The sequence below is a fragment of the Acartia tonsa genome, chromosome 2 (assembly GCF_053477335.1).
Source record: "Acartia tonsa isolate MP-2025a chromosome 2, ASM5347733v1, whole genome shotgun sequence".
Lineage (NCBI taxonomy): Eukaryota > Metazoa > Arthropoda > Copepoda > Calanoida > Acartiidae > Acartia > Acartia tonsa.
Genome location: NC_137261.1, coordinates 61,657,102 through 61,677,416, shown reverse-complemented (window position 1 = coordinate 61,677,416; position 20,315 = coordinate 61,657,102). Strand labels below are relative to the sequence as shown.

The 20,315-nt window shown below is 35.0% G+C and overlaps 1 protein-coding gene across 2 annotated transcripts in view; it reads left to right on the top strand.

Annotated features, from left to right (window-relative positions):
* The first annotated feature begins 989 nt into the window (after nucleotides 1-989).
* LOC145312280 (carboxypeptidase inhibitor SmCI-like) overlaps nucleotides 990-20,315 on the top strand; it is a 34,772-nt gene continuing 15,446 nt past the window's right edge. For both annotated transcript variants that reach the window (XM_080151520.1, XM_080151521.1), the window contains exons 1-4: nucleotides 990-1,104; nucleotides 5,122-5,195; nucleotides 13,854-13,930; nucleotides 16,445-16,549. In XM_080151520.1, coding sequence (XP_080007646.1) covers nucleotides 1,064-1,104; nucleotides 5,122-5,195; nucleotides 13,854-13,930; nucleotides 16,445-16,549 — 297 coding nt within the window. In that variant the 5' untranslated portion in view covers nucleotides 990-1,063. The remainder of the gene's footprint in view (nucleotides 1,105-5,121; nucleotides 5,196-13,853; nucleotides 13,931-16,444; nucleotides 16,550-20,315) is intronic.

Here is a 20,315-nt window from a genome sequence, read left to right as displayed (position 1 = left end):
CTAAATAATGTTTATATTACACACACACACACACTCACATACACACACACACACACACACATTAACCCTTACCCACTCATACAAACACACACACACATACTGTCCCTCACACACACATACCTCACCTCTCAGAGTAAACTTATCACTCAAATTGTACTTTAGTAAAGTTTTAATAACAAATCATTATTTTTCTTTTTATTGTTATTGTGAGTTTTTACTAGTGACAAATAATTTTGAATAGTGATATATTTGAAGATATCTAAGTTTTTCCTACATTTAGGGTAATCTGTTAGTGAAAGATTTTAAAACTGTTTATAACAAATTATGTTTAAGTTTGGTTTCTTGGTCAAAATGTAGGATTATTTACATTTGGTTTTGATTTTTGCAATTGTGGACAATAAGATATCTACAATAATAATTACAAAGTAGCTTGATTTCTGTCCTTGTGTCTGAAGCTTAAGATCTCGGTAACCGCTGAACCGAATAGGCTCTACTATTCAGGGAATATACCTCCTGTGGTGGTTTTAAGCTGTTTTCTTGGGGGGTGGACACCCCAACCCCCACAAAAAATGAAAATCCACTCCCCCTAAAAAAATAGTTTTGAGGCAGTTACTTCACAAAAAATGGCAGCACCAGAAATACTTTATTTTTTTTATTTACCTTTTGGGGCAAAGCCCCTAGAGGCTAGTAATATCTAAAAGCACAAAATAAATTGAAAAGAAGTAAATTAACATGCCCAACTAAGTATTCAGTATAACCTAACCTAAACTAAATTAATAAACAAACCATTTAGTAAAAGAATATCCCAAAATTGGATTTTACTTTTATTTGAAACTAAAATTAAAAGTGGTGGGGGTCGACTCAACACCACCTTAACCACCTTAAGTAGCCTTAAGACCTCTAGGGGCTTGGTATTAAATATAAGTTTTAAGTAATTTGTTAATAATCCTGTGTAAAATATGAATGTACAAATGTACCAGTACCTACCCTAATTTCAGAAATATTTTCAATTTTGTTGGATGTTGTTTATTTGAGATGAGAAATAATTAGATTGAAATTCCCAATGAGAAAAGGAGAATATAGCCCAGTAAAGGCAGCGGACAGGTATTGGTAAACGCAAAGATATGCTATAACTAGGGTCGGTCCGTCCGCCCGTTCGTAACATATAGCTCTTTTTATTAATTTATGCATGTTTAAATTGCCTTATCCATTACAAACTTTGTATGGTGATTCCTGTAGTAGTTATGTCTGATTTAGTAGCAACTGAATGATAGTTATAAGAATGTCCGTACGTACTGATTCCTTGGACAACAGATCTATAGTATAGATGTATATACAGACAACTACCTCCCTTCATTTTTCAAAGACCTCTTTCGTCTGCTTCTAAATAATTTTCTGCTACTTAGCTGTGTTAATATAAGATATACCATTGGTTGATTTTCAATGACCCAATAGGAAGGTTGCACAAGACGATTGCGATGGGGAGATACAGTTATTTAACCCTTTCTCCCTCTATTGTTTTACTCTAATCCTTGGACAACAAAGTAAAATGCTATAAAAAAAGCATCTTTATGATCAAGATCTAAAATTATATGTATTTAAGCAAATTTGTAAAAAGGAAATTACGTACAATTTCGTCTCGACTTTTACATTTGTAAATGTTTTGCTTATTCAGTTCTCACACTTTACAGGTGTTAACGTTCGCTTTTTCTTCCATTTCGGTACTGCATTGTTATGGATGTTGTCATCCTTCTTATATTAAATTCAGTGATTTTAAAAGATAAGACAATGGACGATGAATTTGTATAATTCTATAAATCAAATTCCATCTGTGTAGATGAACTTATTGGATCTACTGCAGTTCACGGTAAAATATTGCTGGTAATCAATATTTCCAAAAATCTATGAAGTTGAAAGGCTGCTAGCTGCCAAACGGCTGAACGTACATAACATACCCGCACACTGTTTAAAGCGGCATAAGAAGGCCTACAAATAATCTGGAATAGCCATAAATCAATAATGCATAATTATCTTGCAGTGCAGAGAAATGCGCGAAAAAGACCTATTTTACGCGTTTTTTTCTTCAGTGAAGTTTTCCCTGTGCATAATTGGATCTTGGCTATTCCAGATTATTTGTAGGCCTTCTTATGCCGCTTAAAATGGTGTGCGGGTATGATCTGTACGTTCAGCCGTTTGGCAGCGAGCAGCCTTTAGAATTAATAGATTTTTGAAAATATTGCTTACCTGCAATATTTTACAGTGAACTGCAGTAGATCCAGAGATCTTTATGGACAGTCAAAAAAAACCTTACTACTTTATATAATAGCATGTGAACAGCTGCGAATAACAAACAATATTAATTAGCCTTTTCCATCAAATAAGACTTTGTTATTTTTGCAATGTTTTTAAAGTGAATTGAATTATGTATTTTGCTTAACGCTCAATTGCACGCATATGTAATACATTATGCTTGTTTACGTGTTATAAAATCTGGGTCAAAATTAAATTTTGTTGTTAAAATTTCTGCTATTTTCTGTCAAAGTGCAAATATTTTTAATCTTTACTCTCCTCCTGTCCAGCCTGTCTCAAAGGAATCAGGGAAGGAGGGGACATTGGGCAGTTTATTATATTAGTCCCCAAAGTCTTATGATAACGTTTTCTTATTCGTTGGCTTAACAACTTTAAGTAACTTTATCGAAATAGGATTCAGTTAAGTGTCCTAACAATTCAACCACTAATTGTAATCTTTAGAAGTCCGTCTATCTGTCTATAAGATACGTCATTTGGGAAACGTTAATTTCTCGCCTGCTTTTCAAGATATACATCTGAATTTTTGTGAAGATTTCCTGAACATCAAGTACATACTTTACTTAATCTATTTGTTAATGACACTTAACTTCTATAATTGCCTTTGTCCGTTTGTCCTCAGTTATAAAACTGGGTGCAATTGTTTTGTTCAAATTTGTTATTTTCTGTCAACCTGCAAATATTTTTAAGTTCTCCCCCTGTTTTATAAGTAGAAGTACATTGTAATAGAATGTTGTTAGAGATCAGAGATTGCATCAAAGTAACGCTTTCCTAACGATTTTAAACCGGATTATTTAAAGCGGAGCTTTTCTATAATTAGGGTCGGTCGGGACGTCCGTGACGGATAGCCTTTTTAGTTAATTTAGGCATGTTAGAATTGTTCTATAGATTTCAAACTTTGCAGTAGTTATGTACGATTAAGAATCATTATCAGAATGATTTTTTAAATACTGATTCCTAGGACAACAAAGTACAATATTATAAGCAAAACAACTCTACAATCAAGTCCTGAAAATGTTAGTATGTCCATAAACATTATTCTGTATCAAGCAGTTTTTAAACAAATTTACTCACAATTTTGCTTCGACTCTTATACATTTATATTCATATTATTTAGTTCTGACACTATACAATGTTAATGTCCGTTTGCCCTACCGTTTCAGTGCTTCGCTTTTATGGAGGTTGTCATCCTTGTTTCTTTTATCGATGCCTAGGAAAATTACCATTTGAAAAGGGAAGCATCTTTATAAACATGTCTAATTATGTAAGTACGTCGATGTTTATGTTTCCTGTTTTAAGCTTGTTTGCGTTTAATTTAGTACTAAAATCCATGAATAAGCCACCAAACAAAATAAATCTAAAATTTTAAGGGTAGATTGAAACGTCTTCTTTACTGCGTTGTGTTGCCCCCCAAAATTTTGCAAGAACTGAAATATTTTTTAGAATTAATTAGCTAACTTAAATCACTTGTTTGTAAAAAAAATTATATCAAATTTTAAACATGCATACTTCTTTGTAATAACAAAGTGGATGCTACGAATTAGGTTTTTGCTCACTCTATGTTTACATTGCTCTATTGTATTAGCATGTTGTTCGTTAAAGTAATGAAATCAAGAAAACAAGGATGACAACATCCATAAGTACCGAAGCTCTAAATCAGAACGAAGGACAAAAGATCAATAACTCTTGTAGAGTGTCAAAACTTTAAAAGTAGAACATTAATTTGTAAGTCTAAACAAAGTTGACCACAAATATATTGCTTAAATAAAGGATACAGTAAAAGGATACACTTTCATTTAAGATTTGATTATAGAAATGTCTCTTGGTGTACCTTATAGTATTAAGAATCATCATTCAAATATCAGATGAATAGGATAATTATATTTCTTTCTTTGCCTCACTGTGCAATGAGAATATCAAGTTGCTTTGTTTACCTTCATGAGTTGGAAAATTAAAATCTAAATTTTGTTTGCCTAGATTACTTTTGAAGGACATCTAAGTACATTTGAATAAAATTAATTCACGTTAAATTGAGTTTGTATTTTTCTGTATGGCTCGAAACGATACACGAATTTTCAGTATGACTCAGAACCGGTTAAGAACTAGCGGGAATAAATCGAATTCTGAGTCATTCCTGAATAGTTATTCTCGCATCGTATTATAGACAGCTTTCTGCTGATGCAAAATTCTAAGAATAAAAATAAAACCTTTTTGTTACACTGAAAACACGGGTTAACAAAACTGGTATTAAATAATTTTTATTTTGATATTCGTGGAGAATTGTTTGTTTTCAAATGCTATAGATGATTTTCAATATGACTCGGTTAAGATCTGTGAAAATAAATCGTAATCGGAGTCATGATGGAAACGTATTTAGGATAAATAAAGAAGGTCAATATTTTCAATTGCTTAAATAGTCCAACAGAAAACAATATCGGAAAATTTCGACCTCATCATTGGTTAGGAAATATACATGTTTTTTTTTATTGGATAAAAGCTTTCTTGGGGGAAATAAACAGATCTATAGTATAGATGTATATACAGACAACTACCTCCCTTCCTTTATCAAAGACCTCTTTCGTCTCCTTCTAAACTATTTTCTGCTACTTTGCACAAGGCGGTTGCGATGAGGAGATACAACTTTATTTAACCCTTTCTCCCTCTAGTATTTTACTCTAATGGGTAATAAGATATCACCGGTCTTATTTTATGATTTTAATAATTTATAAACAAAAATTTATAGCAAATTCCTTTCAAGTTGAACGGACTTTGTGTCTGATTGAGCATCTAGAGTGATAAATGTATGTATTTTAGGACAATGGAGACCCCTATCAACAGACTGGTTCTAGTTGCGCTTCTAACAGCCCTGCTTAGTCTGGCATTTTCAGGTAAAGGCTTATAATTTTAATTCTGTAAAGGTTAATATATGTTTTTTTCGTATATTTTTGAAAAGCCAAGAGTTCGTTAAGTTTGACATTTTATAGGTAATTGATGTATTGATTAGAAAGTCTCTTCCGTTCATTCGATTGAAACATGCTGATTTTAATTTTTGAAGACAACATCTATTTTTATATGCTTCTTTATGGATGTTGTACTTCTTGTTTAAACTTTTAAAAACAAAGACAAAAAAGTCGTTCAAAAAATCTGCGTGTGACGTCATAAAAATGAGGAATTATCCATCTCTTTTGTAGGAGTTTTCTTTCCCACCCCTCCTCTCCTCATCCCTTATTTTTATGGCGTCAGAATTTTTTTCGAGAGACTTTCTTCGTCTTCATTAAAAGCTATTTAATGATTTGACTGTCAAATAGAAATTTTGACAAATATGATTTTGACACTTGTTATACCTAGATATTATAGTGAGGAGATCATTTTTGTTTATTTGTATTATTATTTCCCCTAAAACATATTCATTCATACTTTAACAAGAACGCCAACATCCATAAAAGCTAAGCTCTAAAAGTAGGGGGAAGGACAAACGAACAATTACTCTTGTAGAGTGTCAGAACTTGATAAACAGAACATTTATTTGTAAGTTAAAACAAAATTGTACATATATTTGTTGCAAATTTGTTACATGATACTTTCGGTTTTGGGATTTGATTGTATTGTAATTTATGGACCGACTGACCCTAACTACAGAAAGATTCGAATTTAATGACTAGAAATTTGTTTTTAAAAGAAAGCATAAATCATATATTTTCAAGTAAACAAACAAAATAACTTATTTACATTTTTTAGTAGCGAAGCCGTGATTTTCTCGGCTCCCATAAAAGATAGAGAGCTGAAATTTAAATCAGGGATTAATTTATATGTTAACAGTCTTCATTTTTTCACCAAGTTTCATTAAGATTTGTTAGTTGGTTGGGGTGCTAGATCGATTCCTACATTTTAAAGTTTTCATGATTTTCTCAACTCGTATTTAACACAGATGACTGAAATTTTCAGGGATTTAATACTTTCATATTCTGCATACTTTTATCAAGTTTTATCGAGATTTGCTTATTGGTTGGGGTGCTAGTTCGATATCTAGATTTTTAGGTTTTCATGATTTTTTAGTCTAATGTTTTTTTTCATGAAACTGCAATAAAGTTAACTATTTCCGGATATCTATCGATAGTTTTGAGCTTCGCCACTAAAGGATGTTGTCATCCTTGTTGTGTAGGCAAATCTTTTCTTTTATTTGGGCCTCAAATTTATATATTTTAGGCAAAAAATTAATATAGATTGCGCTGTTTTATATTGTCAAGATTTGGTAATTAAACCTAGTTGATCCTTAGGTCATGTTAAAGTGAAGAAAACTTTTGCTTCGTTTTCATGGATGTTGTTAGCCTTGCTTTAAAAATGATGCACTAGGGGATAATTATTTATCTCATCGTATTATAAACAGCATTCCGCGGATATCAAAATAAGAAAAATAAGATTAAAAACTGTTTTGTGATATCCGTGGCGTGGGGTCGAAGGAACGTCCAAAAACATGTTTCTGATTTTATAATTTTTATTTTAATATGCTTGTAAAATTGTCTGCAATACATTGCTTTACGAGATCATTCAAAGTGGCTGATAACCGGTTTTATATCAATCGGTTTCGAGGCCATACTGGAAAAGCAATTATTTGGGTTTAGTGAATTTTTCAAGAGTTTGCAAAGAGGCAATGATTCAGCGCAGAGACAGAGATATTGCACTCGACAAAATCTTTTTCACCTCTTTATTTTTTGGTGTTTGCCTAAATTCATTTACTTACATCTCCTATAGAATAAAGCTCATTAATTTGAAAGGGGGTAATGCAATTTATAAAATACAATCAGAAAGGTGTGGGTAAAGTAATTTTTCTTCAGATAGCATTTCACTACCCATTGGTTTGAAAGAGCAGAGGGTATGTAGCATATTCTGGAGTCATGGAAGTCAGGGATCATAAGGGATAAGACAATGGACTATAAATTGATATACATCTCCAATAATTATATACAAAATTACCCAATAGGCAGAAAAAATAATTTGGTTGAAAATTTTAGATACTGCAATGTGTTTAGTCAATCAAAGTACCCAAAGTTGATGATTCAACCAATAAGATATGGTTTTTAAAAAAACTGTTGGTACCATTGTAATTTAAAGTCCGATTTCCTCTCCCTCCCTGAAAGTAAGTATGCAGGCTCTCATAGCTCTCATATGGGAGCCTTAATATACGTAGACAAGAGTCACATACTGTTTGCAATATACATATTTCAATAGATAGATGGTTTTAAGTAATTTTATGGAATTTGGAGTGATTAGTTTCAACCTAGCAGGTTCGAATCTTGTCAACCAATAATTTTGATCTAAAGAAGAAGAAGTAATTTGTTTATTATCATCGGGGATGTATGATGCATATTATGAAATATTGTCGTCAACGTCAAGTGACATATACCTTAGGATCCTTAGGATAAAAACAAGCCCCAGGGACAAGGGAGGGATATTCTGACAAACAAGTCTAAAGGAAAATTTCCCTACACTTCACTTACATGATAAAAACAAACTATATCACCAGCTACCACATAAGATTTCATGATAATATGTAATATTGTTGGTTAGACTGGCTACCCCTGTACAAGTCTCCTTTAATTTAGAATAAGACAGAAAAGGGTAAAAATGTTTGGAAAATTACTAATTAGGCACAAACACTGTTTGGTCCAAAATAATGTTTTTCAGGTCATTTGAATTTTAATTTCCGAGTGTGTACACAGTTTCCTCGGTGTTTCCTCATCATATCTCAATATTTACTACAAGCTAAAAAAAAACTTCAAACTTCCAAACTTTCAAAATTTAGATTTTTTTTTTGGAACTTTGAAGCTTTTTTAGCTAGTAGTAATTATATTGAGATAGAATGAGGAAACTGTGTACACGTTCGGAAATTAAAATTCAAATGACTGTTTTTCAACCTTTTTTTTATTAGTATTAACGAGGCTTTTCTATTATTAGGGTTGAAACAACGTATATATGTGATCGTTAATTGAGGCGTATTAGAATTTTGATCATTTTACTTTTTTAGATATTTTAAACACACATTTTTATAGGATAAAATTCCACTGTGGTTTATGCTCAAATGTATATTCTGCAAGAGAACAGACACCCATTAGACTCAGAATGTACACGAGTTTAAAAATAAAAAGAAAAACCTGTTTTATCATTATTAGGTTTTAGTACAAATAATCCTTTTAAAAATTGTTGTCAAACTCGATTAATTCAGGGATTCAAAGGGATAAGACAATGGATGATAAATTTATATAAATCTCCAATTATAATTATCAAATTGACCTCTTATGTAGTTTAATATTGTTGGTTTAAATGTTTGGGCACAATTATTTGGGAACGAACCAATTAAAATTCAATAAATGTATTCAATGTTTTTAAGCTAACCAATGTTAGAACGTGTAATAAAACTTTGGTTAACTACTTAAAGAGAAATATTTACTGTAAAAAATCGGACCATGAATTGACCGTCCCAAAGAAAATATCCTCTCCTGATTAATTAGGGCCATTAAATAAAGTTGGCTTTGCTTTTAGCTTAGATAAACAAATTATGCCACTTGATATATTATTACTTGGATGTTGCATCAGATTTTCATGTACTCTCTGTTAAAGTGATGCTCGCAGCTGGCTAAAAAAACGATAGCCCCTCTAAACTCCCTTTATCCCATCAACTCCACACCTACTTAATGAACGAACTAACAAAAAAATGAGTGGTCCATATTAGCAAGGACAAATTTTCTTCTGTCAATATATCCATGTATATCACATATCCATTACTATGCCACATATCATTTGCATATTCACATAAGCACAGTACAACTTAAAACAAAGTTCTTAAGGAATAAGCTATGGACGATAAAATGATGTACACATCTCCTATGATTATATTGGTCAAAAAGTTTGGACATTGCTTGTTTTTATCCAACAAAAAATTTTAAATAATGTTTTTGAGATTATGAATTGAGAACACAACCTCTTATTTGTTGGATTAGAAGGTCCTACCCCAAACGTAAGAGTCCCAAACGTCAGAGTGGACAAACGCAAGAGTCCCAAACGCAAGAGTCCCAAACGTCAGAGTGGACAAACGTCAGAGTGGGACAAACGTCGGAGTGGACAAACGTCAGAGTGGACATTGCTTAAGTAAAACATCAGAGTCTATGCTATTTTAATTATATGACAAAAAATCTTCTAATTTTTTGCAAAAAATCTTTCAAATATTTTATAAAAATCTTCCAATTTTGAATGACATCTTATTCGTGTTTTGTCTTTGGTAACAATCAGACGTGAGAGATTTTGTTGTGAGCCGATAGCCATGCAGCCGCCGTAAGGTAAAGTTATACAGTATTGAATTTATAAACAAAGTAATTTAGGTGTAAACAATTAATTTCAATATATTGACCTCAATTTATTTGAACAAAAGAAAAAAAACAAAAATTTTAATACCACCCTACCCCTCCCCCCCCCCCCAACCTCCTGACAAAACTATGACTCTGGCTGCAGCACCCTAGCCTGCCTAGCCGCAGCGCTCGGCCCCCTAGCCTGCCTAGCCGCGGGCGCTCGGCCCCCTAGCCTATAACCTAACCTAACCTAATCATAAAGAAAATGGCTCTGGCTGCAGCACTCAGCACCCTGGCCTACCTAGCCGCAGCGCTCGGCCCCCTAGCCTGCCTAGCCGCGGGCGCTCGGCCCCCTAGCCTATAACCTAACCTAACCTAATCATAAAGAAAATGGCTCTGGCTGCAGCACTCAGCACCCTGGCCTACCTAGCCGCAGCGCTCGGCCCCCTAGCCTGCCTAGCCGCGGGCGCTCGGCCCCCTAGCCTATAACCTAACCTAACCTAATCATAAAGAAAATGACTCTGGCTGCAGCACTCAGCACCCTGGCCTACCTAGCCGCAATTGCAAACAATTGTGGGATACTACAACCATGACGTTATTAATGAGTAATATTCCACTGCACAAAAATTATGTTTGTTAAAAATTTGGGTATGCCAATATTTAAACTTTATAATATATATGTGATATATTTGAAAGGGTGTAAAATTTTCGTTCTAACACAGTTGTTAAATAAATATGAAAAAAAGTAAAAATATAAATGTTTTTTTTTTATATGGTAATGATTATAAAATCGAGACTCATACGTTTTACTTATAAAATGTCCACTCTGACGTTTGTCCCAAAAATCCTGCGTTTGTCCACTCTGACGTTTGTCCCACTCTGACGTTTGTCCCACTCTGACGTTTGTCCCACTCTGACGTTTGGGACTCTTGCGTTTGTCCACTCTGATGTTTTTCCACTCTGACGTTTGGGACTCTTACGTTTGTCGTGGAACCGATTAGAATACTTTAATTGGTTTAAACCAGGCCTATCTATTGTAACAATCAATTCTACAAAAAATCACGAAACCTTTGGAAGTTAGCTGGGGGTATATCTTGTTTGCACAATGTACATATAACTGAAGAGGGGTGGGTAAGAAGGGGAGGAAAAGGAAAAGTTGGTTGTGGGTAAATTTTCCTTTAGAATTGTTTGTCAGAATATTATTCCCTTTTCCCTGGTTTAAACCAATAATTTGAAACCCAACTTTTTAACCTATAATTTTAGTCTCTATTAAAGGTGATTTTGTTTATCATAACTGGGAGAGGGTTACTTTGTCATATATGTCAGCCATTGTCTTATCAAGATCTGAAAGAAATTGCTTTTTGACTGGTGAAAATTTAGCGCATAAAAAGTTTTTTTCTAATTATGTAAACTTTACATTAAATTTTGCCTTTTTCATCTTGTTTTACAATGAAAATAAAAATGTAATTATAGTCACCACTAAAATTTTGTAATTTTGTATCATGCAAAAAGAAAACTAATTCTTGGCATTAAAGTTAAGTGCAAACTTGACTTGAAAGAATTTTAACAATATCACATTTGAATGCATTGGCCTTATTTGGCCCCCTTTCCTTACAAACAAGTATATTAAAGGATAAGGCAGTATTACACCCCCTTATGCTAAACAAAATTACCCTCTTCTAGATAGAATAGAATTGTTTTTGGAAAAGTTTTTAACAACCCAAATAATATCCCCTCCCTCCTTTCAAATTCTGGGTTCAAAAACTTAAGGAGAGAGGGGGAATTGAACTGCAAATGCAATCAAAACCAAAGTTTTACACCCTCGTTATCTTATTCGTTACTGAATTGCATTTTAATAATATACAGAAGGATTAGTTTTGTTTAGTCATTTAGATCAATGTATCGTTCTTTGTCTTATCAAAGAAGGATGGGACAATTCAAAGTTTTATATTTCTTATTCATTAGCTTAACAATTTTGGGGACTTCTATTGAATTTTATTTATTTAATTTTCTATTTTGTTCAGTGTCCAAAGGTTTCAATCACTAATTGTTATGCAAAGAAGGGGTAATTTTGTGTATCATCATTAGTGATGTACATTAATATGTCTCATACTCTTGTGGAAGTATGGTCCAAATGATGTGTTATGGAAACTGGTGGATTTTTATTAGTTTGTTGTAAAATAAATTGGTAACATGCACTGCTGGGTATTACCAGGGATCTAAAGGGATAAGACAATTTCCGATAAATTGGTGTAAGTACCAAATGATGATACATAATATTACCCCTTCCATATACATATAGTGGTTAAAACGTTTGAACACTCAACTTAATGAAGCAACCCTTTAAATTCAATAAAAAGTCCCTAAAGTTAAGCAAACAAATAAGCAAAAGGTTTTTTTTATAAAAGTTTGGGGACAAACTATAACTTATACTGGTACTCAAAGTTTTTTCAACACTCTACCTCATTCGTTGGTTAAAAAACGTTGGGGACTACAAGGGTCTATTGGGTTTACCAAAAATAATTTTAATCTACAGAAGATGAAATTTATCTATCAAATTTGGGATTTACACTACACATCGTCTTATCCCCTAAGAACCCTGAGTGCTATTGGGGATGTAAAGGTGTGAAGGGAAGAGTTTTATGCCCGTAAGGCGTGCACAATTATTTGCATTCAACTAAGTTTTTGCTTTAGAGTAAAGCTTCTCTTTAACTTTCCCAAAGTAAGAATCCTAGGACAACAAAGTACAATATAATAATCAAGACATCTATATGTAATGAAATGCAAATTTTAAGTATGTTATTTTACTGTATCCTGTACTTTAATTTTAGCACAATTTTGTTTAGACTTATAAATTAATGTTCTGTTATCAAATTCTGAAACTCTACATGTTTATTGTTCGTTTGTCCTTCCTTATGATTTGCAAGCTTCATTTTTATGGATGTTTTTCTCTTGTTGAGGTAAAGTTTCTATGAGTTTGTTGTCTTTTAAAAAGCAGTTTCTGTAAAACCAACAATATACATGTTTTTTTTTTATCACGGATCAGAGCTGTCTATTTTCCAGCCAAATTGTGTCAGATTTCCAATATTTGTTTGGCTATTTACAATGTTGTTCTTGTTCTAAACACAAGAATAGTTTATTTTATAATAAGGCCAAATTTTCCAGTTTAAAATCCTTAAAATCATGAAACACATATTCAATTATAATTAATACAATGGATATTTATTAGAAAGCACCTGTTTTTAGTATCAAAGCTACTCTAAAATCCGAAACGTCCTTCTTTCCGTTAATCCATCTTTCAGCTTCGTTTTGGGAGAAATTTTCTCAGTTGCTACTTAAGATTACCAAGATGGCCAACTTAAAATAATTCTAATGTAGCTAATTTTCTAGAAAAACAAGGAGGACAACATCCATAAAAGCGAAGCTCTGATATGGTATGACAGACGAGTTGAGTGTTTTGACAAAATTATACGTAAATTTGTTGAAAAACTTCTTAAATACAGAATACTGTTTAAGGACATACTGACATTTATAGGACTTGATTATAGAGATGCTTTGCTTATAATATTGTACCTTATTGTAATAGGAATCAGTACTCAAAATATCTGACAAATCTGATGATTATATCACATAGAAAATTGTTGTTAAAAAAGTTTAAAATCAACAAGTTTTTAATGGACGTACGGACATTTTGGTAACGATTATAGAGTTGCTGCGCTGTCTAAATCGTACCTAACTACTAAAGGAATCAACATACAAAGTTTGAAATCGATGGATAATTCTAAAGTGCCTAAATTAACGAAAAAAGCTATCCGTTACGGACTGACGGACGTACGAACGAACCGACCCTAATTATAGAAAAGCTTCGCTTTTAAAAATCATTAGTAAAGATGATAAAATGATTACAAAGAACATGCAATTCAATGTAATATACATAATACATATCAATCATTTTAGGATTTAAGTAAAAGAATAAAGGGCGAACGTGCTGTATGTAACTCTACCTCCGGGGTGGGGACCCTATACTGACTTTAAATTGGGTCTTTGAACATCAGCCAATAGAGTCGGAAATACATATAAACATATCCAAGTCGCTGCAAACGGAAAGGAATTTGTTAGCAGACGAAATAGGTCCCAACTCTCACCCACCTGGGCACCAGTTTTCTATGTTATACATCTATATTGATACATTTAATCTTTTAGGTTTATGCATGGTGTTCCTGTTTTCTGAAGACTCAACTAAAATAGACGAATTATCTGCTCGTATCACAGATATTGAGGTAGTAATAAACAAGGATTATTTATGCTTTACGCCCCTAGAGGTCTCTTTCATGTCAACAGGGCATGCCCTAGTATATAAAGTAGTAAGGTTTATGCATGGTGTTCCTATTTTCTGAAGACTCAACTAAAATAGACGAGTTATTTGTCAGTATTTCAGATATTGAGGTAGAAATTAACAAGGACAAATACGTCCATAAGTTGAATGATAATTTTTAAAAAAAAGTCAATTTACAACTCATTTATAGACATTTCTAACAAGATGATTTTAGGTTTTAAAAACTTTAAAATCATTTTCGCAATTAGATTTATAAGTAGCACTCAAAAACTTTTTGGTTTGTCACGAAATCTAAATTTTACAACTTTTGAACTTGAATTATTTTCTCAACTCATCAAATTCAATGTCAATTTAATCTTTAATAAAGTAGATTTAATTCCAAAGATTGTTAGAATAATTCTTCCAACTTAAAAAAAAAAGATTTTGTATTTAGTAAACTAAGAGAAATTACCAAAATTGTCGGTGATATTTTTTTCAAAGCAAAGTTTTAACCTTAAAAATTATACATTCCCAAACAAAAAATTCTCCGACGCTTGGGACTCCTGTGTTTGTCCATTCCGACGTTTGTCCCAAAAATCCTGCGTTTGTCCATCCACTCCGACGTTTGTCCCACTCCTGGCTGCGTTTGTCACACTCCGACGTTTGGGACTCCTGCGTTTGTCCACTCCGAAGTTTTTTCCACTCCTATGTTAGGGACTCTTACGTTTGTCATGGAATCAATTATTCTATTTAAATCTTATTGTGGTCGGGTTGTTTCCTATTGGTCGAACTATGTCTTTCGGGATCTATATTTTCTAAATCTATTATGAATACTTTCATATGTGTCTAATCAAGGAGGGTAAAAAGCAAAGAATGCTACACATGTAATCTAATTAGTCTAATCAAGTGATTGGATCTACGTGCAAGTTTAACTTTAAGTTTGCTTTCACCATTTTCCCTGTTTTCTTTTCAATAAATTTGTATTCCAAAATATAAATGAATGAATATATTATTTCTTGAATGTTACACCAGATTATCAAGTTAAATTCAAAGCAGATTATAATAAGGATACCTCTAACCACTCGTTTTACCCCATCGCCTCCCAACCTACTGAATGAATGAACTGACCAATGAGTGATTTCCATGTAAGCAACATATGTATATTGACAACCCCTGGTCATAGTATCCATGTACATATATTCTATTTCCATTGTGTTATGTGTATAACACGAAAGATCTTATAAAAGATTAGCCTAATAATTAAACATTTTACACCATTTCCCTCAGAATTCATATTGGAGCACAAGATTAGTTAAAGGATAAAGCCGCAGTGTAAGTGCATCATATGCATAGACCCTACAGGGATAGGCACCCCAGCTTGGGTGAGACTTCCCTCCACCCTTATTTCTATTTCATTTTAAAAATAAGTTAGGTTGAGGGAGGGACTGTGTTTACTAGGTACTTAGAAAGGAAAGTACCTTTAATGTTTTGAGGAAGTTGTTTCTTTATCTGCTAAAAGAAAACCTGAATTTATAGATCAACTTTCTATTGGTCCAATTAGAGAATTCGCGATCTAGTCTCTCTATATTTATTGTTAAAAGGACTCTCCACAGAAAAATCAACTTTGGATTTTTGAAAATCTAACCTGAAACTATTATTCTCTGTTCAATTTTAGGCATTTTTTGTTTTTGTGGCATCGCGATCGAAGCCCTTTGAAAATTTTGTCCGCCGCCTATTTGTACTGCCACTATAACAATATATACTACACTTTCCTCCACTCAATATATGTTTGCCGCTAAAGAACATTTGCTCCATTGCAACCGGCCGCTCTATGATTTATCCTCTTCCTTGACTGGACAATCCTGCCGCCTCCATTTTGTGTTCGCCTCCGCCAAATATAACCATCGTTTGCCGCAGTTGCCGCATTCATCGCCCTTCTCCGCCGCTACTCCGCTATACATTGCGTACGTTGCTATACACAACACCCCCAGCCTCCATTTAATTTCTGAACAAGGGAGAGGGGAGCATGTATTGAAACGCGACGTACAGCAATGAATAGCGGAGTAGCGGCGGAGAAGGGCGATGAATGTGGCAACATAGAAGCTAAAAATCACTAAAGCAGCACAAATTGAATGGCGGGAGGATTTACTTAAAGGAGGTAAAAAATTTCAAAGGGCTTCGATCGCGATGCCACAAAAACAAAAAATGCTTAAAATTGAACAGAGAATAATAATTTCAGGTTAGATTTCCAAAAATCCAAAGTTGATTTTTCTGTGGAGAGTCCTTTTAAGAAAGAGCATGATTACCTGGTGGACTAAGGAGTTATTTTAAAAACTGACAAAAGTTTACCTGTAATTTACCATCCTATTAGTCCAAGAAAATTGGGAACTAGTCTCTCATTTATTGATAAGTAGAACTTCCCATTGGTCGAATTAAGAAATTAGGGATCTAAACTAGACAATCTGTATTTAATGTTAAGGAGGAACATGATTACCTGGTGGACCAAGGAGTTATTTCTAAATCCGCTAAAAGTTTACCTGAGTTCTGCGGCCAGCTTCCAGATCCTGGTCCCTGTAAATCAAAGGTACGTGTATTTTATATTTAGGCTTATACCAAAATATTTTTTCTTATGAATAAAAGAAGGGACAATGGAATTTTTATTTTAAATAAAATTAAACTATCAACGTTCAAACGTTTTCACCATTAATTGTAATCTACCGAAGGGGGAATTTTTTTACCAATGTCTTATCCCTCATAAGATCCCTCGAAAAAAATCTAAATTTGTTATTATCACTACCCAAGACATTTTAGATAACTTAAGGAACAGAATAGTTATTTCTTTCATCGTATTATAAACGGCTTTCCGCGGATATAGAATGTACATCGTATGGATGAGAACCGGTTCCTATCCACCGGATTCGAATCAATACAAGAAAATAAATTATCAAGTATACAAATAGGAATAGCCTGCAAAATTTAACCCGAAATTAGCAGCAGCTGAAAATAAGGATGACAACACTCATAAATGCGAAACTCCACAATCAGAAATAAGAACAAACGCACAATTACTCTTGTAAAGTGCCAGAATAAACTAACCAGAACATTAATTTGGAAGTCTTAACCAAATTGTACAAAAAATTGGTTGCAAAATTTCATAAAAAAATGTAGGAATCATCATGCAAAGTTCGAAAAGGATAGGGCAATTAAAACATGTCTAAAACGAACGAACGGGCGTATGGACGGTCCGACCCTAATTATAGAAAAGCTTTGCTTTTAATAGGTTTGCATAAATGTATTTATTTACATTTGTTAAACTAACATCATGCATCTTACAGTTTTGGGGGCTACGTCACCCATGCCAGGGAGGGAGGGGACATTAAACTGTAAATGGACGGTCCGACCCTAATTATAGAAAAGCTTTGCTTTTAATAGGTTTGCATAAATGTATTTATTTACATTTGTTAAACTAACATGATGCATCTTACAGTATTGGGGGCTACGTCATCCATGCCAAGGAGGGGAGGGAGGGGACATTGAACTGTAAATTTACCTGGTTCCCAAACCACGTTTTTTTGGCTTTGGTAAATATAATTTTGTTAGGTTGTGTCCAACCTTTTTTTGTTTATCATCATTGGGGATGTATAAAAATTAATCATCCAATGTTGTATCCTTTGTGATCCATGCATGCACATAAACAAACAAAATACATGCAAACATGTCATGTATACCCAAGTATCTGGGATCTAAAGGGATAAGACAATGGTAGATAAATTGATTTACATCAACAATGACGATAGATCAATCCTTTAAATTAAAATTCTGGCTATTAGTCGAAAAAAAATTAAATAATACTTCAATAAAAGTACCCAAAGTTTTAATCTGCGGGTACCAGTGTAATTTACACTCCAATATGCCCTTCCATCCTGGTATGTATGCATGTAATGCATGTATATTCTTTGGTTCAGGGAGGATGGGAACATTGGACTGTAAACTGTATTAGTAGTCAAAATTTCAAAGCTTAAAAAGTTTGGTGACTTTCCACCAATAATTTAATCTACAAAAGGGATAATCTTGGGTGTCTTTACATACATTTATCATCTGTGTCTTATCCCTTAAAATCCCTGAAATATGTTTCATCCTTTGCTCAGGTCCTCTTACTTCAATTTAACTTTCTCATTTGCTGAATTATGTTCACTTGGCTTGGAGAGAATATTCTGGGATCTAAAGCCGATAAAGTATAAATATACTCAACGATGATAAACAAAATGATGCTGTGAGTATTTGTGCAAAAAATGGGGACATGATTCCAGTGACGTCATATTTTTCTTTCCTTAAAAGGGAAGGGGGGGGAAGAAAAAAAGAGATGGGAGAAAAGGGGGTTTTCCCCATCTCTATTGAAGAGATTTTCTTCCCTTTTCCCTTTTTCGGGAAAGAAAAATATGACGTCACTGGAATCATGTCCCCATTTTTTGCACCAATACTGACAGCATCAACAAAATTTTAGTAGATGGCAATTAGTGGTTGAAACGTTTGGCCACTCAATTTAATGAACCAACTACCAAAATTAAAAAAATAACTAAAACTTTGGGGACAAGTGTAATAAACAGCCCAATTTCTTTCCACTCTCCTTGAAAATATTAGATAATCTTCGAAATTGAATCGTTTTTCCATTTTTTTCGGGAAAGTGAAACGTCCGAATCTCGACCAAACATAACTAAAGAAATTAGAATTAGTTTATACTGTTGCTGAAAGTCGGCCAAACGAACATTGCCACTTCTAGAGTATAAATGTGGTATCCGCCTAGGTTAAATGGCAGACACCAGAGTTCAAATGACTACGGCAGTGCGAACAGACGTGGACACATATATTATAGAGAAGCTACGCTTCTCTAGCAATCACTAAATAATAAACAGAGTCTATTCAGTTGTTCCTTTATTCAGGGTCTAAGGTTTACTAAAGTTATATACAACAAACAATAAATACACAGATTGGAATAAGTAATCATAAACAGAATCAATATAATACATATACAATAGTCAGTTTGATCCCCCATCCCTGGAAAGGGTGGGGGGAATTAACAATACAGCTTAACCATAATAAGGCTGTCAGAATCTATCATTAATTTTAAGCATAGGGAGGGGGTCGGCAGACCCCTTCCCCATGCCTCGGGGGAGGGCCCTCGGCCCTTCCCCGTACCCAGGTCAGGGTTGCCATAGGCATGGCTCACGGTTGCCGAATACCACAACTCTCCCCTCGGAAGGCTGGGAGGGGGTTTCCCTGCCAGACTTCCGACAGTGGTTTAGGCCTTCGGCCCGCTCCTTAGGGCTAATCTATATACAAGCGATAACGATTCAATGGAATCCTAGTGGTGATTTTCAGGGCTGATGGGCCCCCAACGTGGGATAGAAGGTAGAGGCTGGCTTTTGTTGGACACGTAGCTCGGCGCCAGCAGGTGTCAGGTTGGCGTGGGGCACAGCCGCTGCGGGACCGGTCAGTAACGGGGCATTCTGGTTGTTGTTGGCAGCGGCTGGGGCACTGGCTACCAGGTTGACCATCTGGGCGACAGCCTGGCCTCCCGAGGGGCTGCGGGGCTTTCCAGAGTGTGGCCCAGGCCTGCCTGGGCGGTCGTTTCCACTATCGGCTGATTGCATGGATACCATTTCCTCGGCTGCTTCCTGGCCGATAGGAATGGCATCCCAGTCTACTGAAAAGTCCCGGGACTTGGCATGGGTGAGCCTGGCTCTGGCCAAGGCCTTGCGATACAAGGTTGGGTGGTACAGGAATACTTGTGACATCGCGTTCATGGCAGCCCGTACACCTCCTTGTGCGGCTGCCAGGAAAATGATGGTTAAGTCTCCAAGCAGCTTGAGGATCAACAACAGCAGGCACAGTATGGCTGCGCCATCTCCCCACTCGTGAATAGCCTGTCTGAACCCAGCCCAGACATCCAGGGTTGCTTCTCCTTCCTCCGCCAGTCGGTCAATATCGTAGGACACAATCCCATGGTCTCCGGTGGCTGAACAGCTACCTTGCTGGATGCATGAGCCATACGACAGGCCGGTCAGCATGGCGGCCTTATACGCTGGGAACGCTAGCAGCTGCTGCCAGTCGTTCAGCTCGGCCTGCGAATACAATCCTCCCGAGCTGAAGTCATCCAAGGGCTCGGTCAGCAGCTGCTTGGGTGTATCCAGCGGGGGTGGCCTCTTCTTAGGTGCGGGGGTTAGCTCTATCCATCCTTCCTCAGCGTGTACAGTTAGGGGGTAGGTGGAGGAGCAGGGAATTTTGGTGGCGTGGCCGCTATACACCTTTGTCACGGCATCTACAAATCCTGTGGGCTCCACCGGCACCTT